This window comes from Corvus moneduloides, chromosome 2 (assembly GCF_009650955.1).
Source record: "Corvus moneduloides isolate bCorMon1 chromosome 2, bCorMon1.pri, whole genome shotgun sequence".
NCBI classification, from domain to species: Eukaryota; Metazoa; Chordata; class Aves; order Passeriformes; family Corvidae; genus Corvus; species Corvus moneduloides.
This window is the reverse complement of record NC_045477.1, coordinates 118745784-118755694: the sequence shown is the minus strand read 5'-3', so window position 1 is coordinate 118755694 and position 9911 is coordinate 118745784. Positions and strand designations below refer to the sequence as shown.

Genomic DNA, 9911 nt, shown 5'->3' with positions numbered 1-9911 from the left:
GCGCTGACACCGCCCCGCGCTGACACCGACACCGCCCCGCGCCGGCACCGCGCTGGCACCGCCCCGCGCTGACACCGCCCCGACACCGCCCCGCGCCGGCACCGCGCTGACACCGCCCCGCGCTGACACCGCCACCGCCCCGCGCTGACACCGCCACCGCCCCGCGCTGACACCGCCCCGCGCCGGCACCGCCCCGCGCTGACACCGACACCGCCCCGCGCTGACACCGCCCCGCGCTGACACCGACACCGCCCCGCGCCGGCACCGCGCTGGCACCGCCCCGACACCGCCCCGCGCTGACACCGGCCCGCGCTGACACCGACACCGCCCCGCGCTGACACCGACACCGCCCCGCGCCGGCACCGCGCTGGCACCGCCCCGCGCTGACACCGACACCGCCCCGCGCTGACACCGCCCCGCGCTGACCCCGCCCCGCGCTGACACCGCCCCGCGCTGACACCGACACCGCCCCGCGCTGACACCGCCCCGCGCTGACACCGCCCCGCGCTGACACCGCCCCGCGCTGACACCGACACCGCCCCGCGCTGACACCGCCCCGCGCCGGCACCGCCCACCGGGGGCGCCGTGAGGGCTCCGGGCAAGATGGCGGCGGCGGCGGCGCTGCTGCGGGGCGGCGGGCGGGGCGTGACCCGCGAGGTAAAGGGGCTGCTCGGGGCGATTCCCGTACCCCCTAACTCCCTCAGCTGTCGGCATTCCCTCCCGCTTTCTTAACTCGTGTTACGTTGTACCCTGCAGGTGTTGCTGCTGGAGGCGCGGGGGCTCTGCACGAAGCCGGTGGGCACCGGGACGGCGCCGCCAAAGAGTAAGAGGGTGGTTAGATAGTGAGAGGTATCGGGGTGTCAATAAAAGGAAGGGGTGAGGAAAGCTGGAGGAGGGTCACGCCTCGGAAGAGGCGCTGCATAAGCTGGGAAAAACCAAGGACTGAAAGGTCATCGCCATGTAAACGAGGGTTTCTGGTAAAATGTACCGTGTAGTAGTAAAAGTAAAGGCCTGGCTGCGTGGAATGTATTTATAGGCCATATATATAGACACACACGTATGTAGTTGCATATTTATAAGCTTGTCACTTCTTCCCTGTTTACCTTCACTTTAATACTCAAGGCCAGGCTGGATGGGACAGTGTCAGACTGTTCAGCGTGTACGAAGGGGAATGGCTTAAAACTGAAAGAAAATAGGGTTAGATTAGATAGCAGGAAAAAACTGTTTACTGTGAGGGTGGTGAGGCCCTGGCACAGCTTGCCCGGAGAAGCTGTGGATGCCCCATCCCTGGAAGTGTTTTTAGGAGGTGTAAAACCTAGATTTAACTTTAGATGATTGCCCTTGTCCTTCAAAATGTTTGTGTTACCAGGATTAAAAATTAGAAAGATTTAGAGAAAGACTTCCAAGGTCCAAATATCCGAAATAGCAGCTCCAGACAACAGTGTAAGAAGCTGCCATGTCCTTCCTGGGTTAAATTTGGTTATAATGCTTCTTGCCCCAGAGGTTTGCAAGCCTGAACCTTGTTTTGGGTGCTGCCCTCCATCCCACATTGAGGAGCATTTGAAACCGTTTTGTCCCTGACCAAAGTCAGAGCAGGAATACAGATTTCAAACACTGATGCCTTGTTTGTATAAATGGAGGCTCAGTGGTTCAGTGAGGTTTCCTGTCCCAAATTAGAGATCCAGGTGCTGGAACAGGAAAGCACCATGGAACCACATGTAGGAGTGATCAGACTTGTTGACTGCTGTTGAAAAGATCACTGAAAGTGTAGTTGAATGCAGACTTCTGCCACCTTCCTAAATGCCAAAGCAAATAAAAGCCTGGCTGTTCCATTAAGAAAGCCTTCACTGCATAGATTAATTGAACAGCAAATTGCTTTTTATTACAATTTATTTTTTTGCGTTAAGTATATTTGAGATGTACTTTAGTATCAGTTTCTGGATTCACTGTCCTGCAGCTCTGATTTGTGTCAGGAGACCTCTTAGGCCAGCTCTCCCAGCCAGCTGCTTCCCCTGCAAATACTCCAGGTTAATTAAGATGTATAGGATGCAGCTGCCTTTGCCAGATTCTGGCTGGAACAGGATGTGCAATTTTCCTTGCTTTGATAAAATAGTCATGTTTACATACAGAGTCAGTGATGGGAAATAGACCTGTAATTTCTGCCTGTCACCTGAGTGTGAACAGGTTTTAAACACATTCTGGGAATGATGCTGATGTTCCAAGCATCAGGGAGAACACATCTGGGAATGATACTCCTGTGACTGATACGGATGTGGTGTTCTTTGAGCAAAGTGATGCAGGTACAGATTAGCTGGTGCAAAGTTTGAAATACCCTAATTAAAGTGTATCAGTCATATTGGGTGTTTCAGCTTTTAATCATAAAGTCTGTCTTTTCCACTTATCCAAACTTAACTGTTTAAAGTACTATTCCAGTAACTAATGGTCAAGTTGAATTTTACTTGCTTTCTTGGTTTCTTAGGGTGTCGTAGCATTAATACTTCTTCAGGTTTTGCTCAGCTTTCCCTTGCCTGTCCTCCCTTTGGCCATTCTTGTGTTAGTTTGATCTCCTTTATGCTTCTCTGAAGAACTCTTCCATCCTGAGTGATGCTTCCTCGTGTGTTAGTCTCTCCAGGCTGCTGTGTGGCTGGGTCAGGGAATCAGACCTCTTCCAAAGGTGGCTGCCCATCCTCCTGCCTTCCCCTGCCCTTCCTTCCCATCCTGCACCTTCCATCTGGCAGAGAGAAGTATGTGCTTGAAATTACTCAAAATACTACCTGTAAACTCAATACTTCTTTTCATTGTATTTTGTTATGATAAAAACTCTGCATTTCTTTTTAAAGTACTTTGCTTTTATTTTCATGTGCTTGTCTCTTCTGTGGTGTTTTCATCATACAGGGTATTACTGTAAAAGACTTGTGAGGGGAAAACTGCATTTAGTTTATAGTCTTACAAAGTAGGTCTGGATTTCCAAATTCTGCAGATAAATCTACATAATGGGCTGGAAATCTGGTGAATTTTGCTGCTGGTTGGAAGTGGTGCAATTTGTAATGGAGTTGGCTTTGCTATAGCCAGTTTCAGCCATGGTAAATCTTCTTAATGTGCTCCCCATCCTTGACCTCCTGGTTTTTTCTAACCACAACAGTATTTGCTGTTGCTCAGCCTCTTGAGGATGATAATAAGCATCCACGGGGTATTATGTACTCTCTGAAAGGACCTGAAAATTGCTACTTTCTCCTTCAACTGTTCGTTCCTTGTCTGGAGAGTTTAGCTCAATGCAGGTATCCACGAGGAGAAAAAACAGAGAAAGAAACAAACGTGAAGCATCAGGAGATCTTCTAAGACTTTTTTAACAAAGAGGTCTCAAACCAGAAATAGGAAGTGAAGACTGGGAGATGAGGTCTTGGGGAAATAGTGTTGGGCTGTGGGGGCACACCTCAGCTGGCAGAGGCCACTGGGCAAATGAACAAGTAATACCTTCATGGATGGCCTCAGGTATCTCTTACTCCGCTGCTTTGCCTTTTGGGAGTCATCCCTCCCTTCTGCTTCCAGGATAACTCTTGCAAGCAGCTGTGGGTGTGTCTCTTTACTTTGTCTGCTTCGCTGGCTTGTTCACAGACAAGCGTTGTCTCTTCAGCAGCATTTGAAGAGCTTGGCTAACGAGCCATCCTAATGCTCACCTGAGATAGGGAAGCATCTGCAAACCGTTTCCAGTGATGCAGAGTTGAAGCACAGGGAAAACCAGCTCTTGGAGGAGTCTGGCAAAGCGAGGAATGTAAGGATTTATCTCTTGAGTTTTGGCATTGCAGCAGCAAAAACTGTTACATGCTACTAGAACTCCAGTTCCTTTAACTTAAAAAGTCTTAAAACTTATTGCTTGCAATGCCTGTGTTTAGCATTATAATTCCTTCAATGTATTTTTGTACCAGATTATCTCTGAAAGTTAAAACTGTGTGACTGAGATCAGTAACAGCAATGTCAGATACAATGATGATAATCCTCTTTATGCCGTTTCCTAGATGTAGTGGCACCACAGGGAAGCACCAAGCTGCTTGCCAGGAAGGCACCAGTTGAATTTCGTAAAATGTTGTCTTCTAGCTCTCTCCTGCTGTCTGCAGACAAAGGGGAGAGCATATCTAGTACCAGCCTCAAGGAAGCTGCAAAACCTGCTGAAGACACGAGGATGTCCATGTCAAGAAAAACTGTGGTTGCATTTCCTCAGCGAGGAGTTGTTTCCTCCCATGAGGAGGAAAACCTCACTACACCTGCAAGAGGAGGAGGCCTTAGGAAAGAGTTAGTTGAGGAACAAACTTCATCTTCATCCAGCTCAGAGTCAGATTCTAGCTCAGATTCTGAAGATGAAAATATTGATGATTCAGAAGTTCCCATTAAAACTAAAGTTGAGTTTCCCAGGCGAGATCCCATCTTTTCTGAGAACATAGCCGTAAAGGCATCAATGCTGGCAAAAGAGAAATTGTCCCAGAAATCCCTCAAAGAATATGGAATTAAGAAGCTGCCACGCAAACCAGAAATTAATGTGTCTCCTGTAAAGCAGGTCAAATTCTCTAAAACATCAGTCAGCCAGGAAACATCAAAATCCAAAGCAAGAGACCCCAAAGTAAAATCCACTCCAAAAGAGCAGAAGTCAGTCTTAGAACCACACGTGGTGAAAAGTCTGGATCTGACCAATGTCACTCGTAAATCTGATCCTGTGGAGGAAAAGGCCATTGGAACGCAGGTAGCAGCTATTCAACTGAAAGCCTCAGCAGTGACTCAGGAAGACAAAAAGCAAAAACTGGTATCCAGAGGAGAGAAGGAAAAGGTGAAGGAGGCACAGGAGTTGGAAGCAAAAGAAGTTACTGCTCCTAAAGTGGAAGAGACTTCTGGAAGCACAGCGTTGGTGATGGGCACCATGGCAAAGGAGGAGACCACGCAGGAAGCAGGAGTCCAGGCTGGAGAAAGCAGCACGATAGAGGGTACAACTTTAAATTGTTTGAACTTTATTGATTCATCTGGGCTAGGGTTTGACTTTTTTAAAGGGTTTCCACATCTTCTCTGATCTTTGTACTGAAGCTGACAGAGTGGCAGTGACTCTCTGGAAGATAAATTGTTGTTCGTTGCTAATTGTTCTAAGCTGTCAGTAATACTCAGTCTCCAGCTATGCTGTGAAAGGAAGCGGTTTCATTTCTCTGTATTTATAGTTTCATAAAGCAGTTACTTATAAAATGGAAACAAGATTGCTTCCACTGTGAGCAAAATCATGGGTTTGATATGACAACACTTGTTTTCATTCTTCTCTTTTCTCGGAAGGATTTGGTAGCTGCCATTCTCATGAATCAAATTTGATGCCATCTCATTGTTGCTTAAACCCTGCTCTCTTTCTGGTTTTGTTTTGGATTTTTTGGGGTTTTGATGGGTTTTTTTGAGTCTATCAGTGTTTCAGATTTCAGTAGACTTTGAGAATTCATAGTGCAATGCCAGAAACAGGTGGTGTTGATTCTGAGACTGGAAGGTTGCAAGTAACTCGTGTGGAAGTAGTGAGTCAGTTTTGTAGTGAGCTGTGGAGGAGACAGTGGTGTTTTCAGGGAAGACCATCATGCATCATGTAATCATCTCCTTGGCTGTGCTTCCCTATCTGACTTCCCCTTCTTATTTACTGCCATCCTCTTAATTGCCTGCTGATCTCATTTTGTGTATCTTGGTAGCAGATGTCCCTCTGGCCTGATCTGTCATGATTCTGCCTTTCATCTTAGGCAGTATAAATCTGCCATTCTTGAGACCCCTCTTCGCGTTGCTACTCTGAATTAAAGAATTTGCCTGCTTGGAAGTAAAAACAGCATGCTTGGATATCATCCTTCAGGAAAGGCCCTGGGGGCCAAGGGAACAGCAAATGGAACATGAGCCAGCAATGTGCCCTCGAAGCAAAGGCCACTGAAGGTTACTTGGGAGGAGCAGGCTGAGGGAGCTGCAGTTCCTCCCCTGGTGAGGTGCACCCAGGGTGCAGTGTTCAGTTTGGGGCTCCCCAGTGCAAGGGAGATGTGGGGCTGCTGGACAGCGTCCAGCAAAGTGCCACTGAAATGATGGAGGGACTGGAGTATCCTGTGAAGAAAGGCTGAGAGAGCTGGGACTGTTCAGCCCAGAAAATAGAAGGTTCAGACAGAACATCATCAATGTGTGGAAATAAACAGAAGGAGAGTGCAGAGAAGACAGAGGTAATGCTTTTTAGTGGTACACAGTGATGGGACAAGAAGCCGTGGGTACAAACTGAAACACAGGGTTTTGCCTCAACATCAGTGAACTCTTTTTTTTTTACTGTGAGTGATGGAGCACTGCACAGGTTGCACAGAGAGGTGGTGGGGTCTCCATCCTTGGAGACACTCAAAAGCTGTCTGGACAGGGTCCTGGGCCTCCTGCTGTAGCTGACCCTGCCTGATCATTTGGGGTTGGACCAGCTGACCTACAGAGGTGTCTTCCAGCCTCAACCATTCTGTGACTCTGAAGTGTCTGACCAGGTTAAGTGACAAAACAGTTGCATTAGTATGTCAGCTTCCAGGAGATGGTGCTGAGTAAAAGACCTGCCTTCTGTTTGAGGGGTTGGTTGGCTCATAATTTCGTCTGTTTCCTTGCCTTCTTCCCTGATGGCAACTCAAATGACTGGAAGTGGCACTCTGTGCTGTGGTCCACTTGACAAGGTGGTGATCAGCCAAGGGGGGACTCGATGATCTTGGAGGTCTTTTCCATCCTAAATGATTCTGCACTTCAAATAACAAAATGCACCACTGTTTGCAAGTGATAATTTTGATTTGCTTGTTTCTTCTTGCAGTCAACAGCATAAGCTTTCTTTAAAAAATAAGAAAAATTTGGGATGGGCTATTTTTTTATCTACAGATGATGCTTTTCTCACCATTCATCCACAGTGGAGTTCTAGATGCTCAAACATTATTTTTGTCTGGTGTCTCCAGATGTATCTTGTTCTCTCTTCCTTCTTTGAGAACAGCCACTGCTTTTCCTTGTTTGACATTCAGAGCTGCCTGTACCACCTGTAATTCCTACTTCTGTCCTGCCCCGTGCCCTTTTGTCTGCAAACTCTGCAGCAGCCACACAGAAGATGTAAAAGGAATTTTTCTCAGTACAAACCTGGATGTTCAGGTGATATCATCCCTTTGTAGAGCAGTCAGCAAAACCTGCTGACTTGAACTGCTGAGTGAGGAGCAAAGTTGTAGCTGCTAACTCAGAAATAGGCCTGTGATTCATTTTGGAAGAACATCCCATGAAGTGCTTGCTCTTTAAGAGACAAAGCAGAGATGAAGGATGAAGGGTGGGCAGGATGAAGTCAGGAATAAATTTTTCCTTCGAGAAGCCAAGTGCAGTGTATTTGGGCAGGAAAAATGAGTCTCCATGTGCTTTCCTTCTTGCACATCTGTCTCCAGATTTGAAACAACTGTCTCTTGCAGGTTGAGTGTACTCTTGCCTCCACTTGGCTGTTCTTGGGGCTCTTGGGAGCAAAGAGCATCATCTGGCTCTTCTTTCTGTAGTGTTGTCTCCTATGAGCTGTGTCAGGAGGAACGGAGCAGTAGGCACAGGGATATTTCCTGTCCTGTTTTGCTGAAACCATGACTTACTACCTTGAGGTTTATAAGCAAGCCTTGCTAAATGCTATGGATATTTCTCTTAATCTGATAGCTTCACACTGCAGTCATTATGTCATAAGTAAAGGGAAATCCTGGTGTTGCAGTTCTTGTGTTTTTATTGTAGGTGCACCTATTACAAAAAGGGCTTAATACAGTCTAACCTGAACCACCACATACAAACTTATATGACAAAGCTTTTCACTACATTGTGTGTCTTCTTCTATTGTTAAAACTCTGAGTATACAAGAATAAATTAATATTAGGAGTAAAGTTCTGTTTCTTGCCATTTCCTTTGTTGTAAAATCAGCCTGTAATGGGAACCCTTTATGTAAATTACACTGCCTAGGTTTGCATAATATTCTAAAAGCATAAGAATTAATGTTGGCTTTAACATGAAGTAAAGAGTTCTAAATAACTTTATTGGGTTATTCTTTTTGGAGTAGAGCTAATACAAAGTTTAGAAGATTATATTTACAAAAAAAAGAAATTTGCATCAAAGCCTCTTGATATATTACTGCTTGGTATCACCACATTTGAAATTAAATTGTGGGGATCTTGCTAATTCCATCACTTCTCCCCATGGCAAAAATTCAATCTGTAAAGTAGCTCTAATAGCTGTATCTCATGGTCTGACAGGATGATACATCATTTGTACTGCTCCTTTGCCCCTCCTGGTTTGCTAAGAATGTCACCTACTGTTCTGGCTGGAATGAAAACCAAGGCAGCTATGAGAAAGCCAGGAAATGCAGACATATGTCTTGCAAAGATAAATGGAATGTTCTGCCCTGTGCACCCCCAGCATTAGGTGGTAGTTTGGGTTTAAAACCTGCACTGTATGAGATGCCTTGTACTGATCCCTGTTCCCCACTGCACAGTAATGCGCTGCTTCAGGGCCAGACAAGGCACCAGCTGGGCTTAGGAAACTTCTCCTTTTGTTGTAGTTGCTGACTTTTCTCTTTCAAATGTTGACTGGATGAGGGATCTGACAGTTTATGAAGGCTGACTCAGTGCTTAAAAACATTGTCCTCTGGTGTAGCATCCTCATAGTCACCAGTTACTGTTTGTTTTCACAGAGACCACAGCACCTGCTCAAGAGGAGTTTGACAATTCCACCTACAAGAACCTGCAGCACCACGAATATCACACTTACACCTTTCATGATTATATCACTGTCCTCTCAAAGTACAGGCAGCCTCAGCCATCCTCTGGAAGACCATCACCAAGGCACTGAAAGAACCACATTTATAACAAACACCCAGGCAAGATGATGAATTGTTCTATTTAGCACTGTTGCTTCATCTGTATAATTTAAATCAGATAATAAATAATAAAGGCATAATAACTTGGGCTTTTGAACAGTCCTTCCTGGCTCTTGGGGTCCCTCACTTCTTGGCTTTTATGAGCGAACTGCAAATGAATCATCACTGAATAAAAATATATTTTCTACCTCTCCATATATATTATTTGGTGATAGTGTAAAAAAGTCCTCACTTTTCAGTGTCCCCCAACTTTTGATACTGATCATTCTTGCAGGACCATGTCAAAGAATCCCTCGGGATTCAACTGCCTGTGGAGTATGAGCCGTGGTTTAATTTGGTGGTGGTGTCACTGTACTGTAGTGGGTTGTGCTCCTTGCACACAAACATGTTCCCAGCTCTGAAGAGGTTCTGTTTATTCTGGATTTGGGAGTTAAAATCATTGGCTGGGAGCAGCACAAGAAGTATTTGTGTCCTGTGGCAAGAGTGAATGTTTTGTGTTAGTGGAGGAATGCAGGTTTATGTAATGTGATTGAAACATCTCAAAACCTCTGCTCTTGTAAAGGGAGAACAGAACATACAACTTTATTTAATCATCTGTTGGGGGGCTCCAGCATCCAGGTTCTGCAGTAATTGAAATAATTTTAAATGTAAGAGAATCTCGGCGGGCACTTCCTAATGGGCTTTACTGTGTTGATTAAACTCTGAGGACAAAAACCTATTTCAATGGATAGAAACATTTGAATGTTATTTTTAAATGTGATGAAAATATCATAAGGGTAAAACCAGCTCCTGGTACTAATTGCTGGGAGTATGTTTCATTTCCCACTTCTTTTTTCCCCCCACTAAAAGTTAAAATTGCTGTCCATCCTCAGTCTTGCTCTGCAGAAAATGTGAGCCATGAGGCACTTCTCAATACACGTTATCAGCAGTTACAGTTGGTCTCAGTAAATTCTGTACTTCCATCCTATTAGTAACAGTCTTCTGCCTTCTGGGAAAATGGCCTTGATGGCCGCCAGCTGTTGTG

At 45.8% G+C, this 9911-nt stretch overlaps 1 protein-coding gene across 1 annotated transcript; it reads left to right on the top strand.

Moving 5' to 3' along the window:
* Positions 1 to 559: 559 nt before the first annotated feature.
* Positions 560 to 8989, top strand: NDUFV3 (NADH:ubiquinone oxidoreductase subunit V3). Its single transcript, XM_032101042.1, has 4 exons — positions 560 to 657; positions 757 to 823; positions 4017 to 4973; positions 8702 to 8989. The coding sequence occupies exons 1-4, from the start codon at positions 604 to 606 to the stop codon at positions 8857 to 8859; spliced, it is 1236 nt and encodes a 411-aa protein (XP_031956933.1). The 5' UTR covers positions 560 to 603; the 3' UTR covers positions 8860 to 8989.
* The last annotated feature ends 922 nt before the right edge of the window (positions 8990 to 9911 follow it).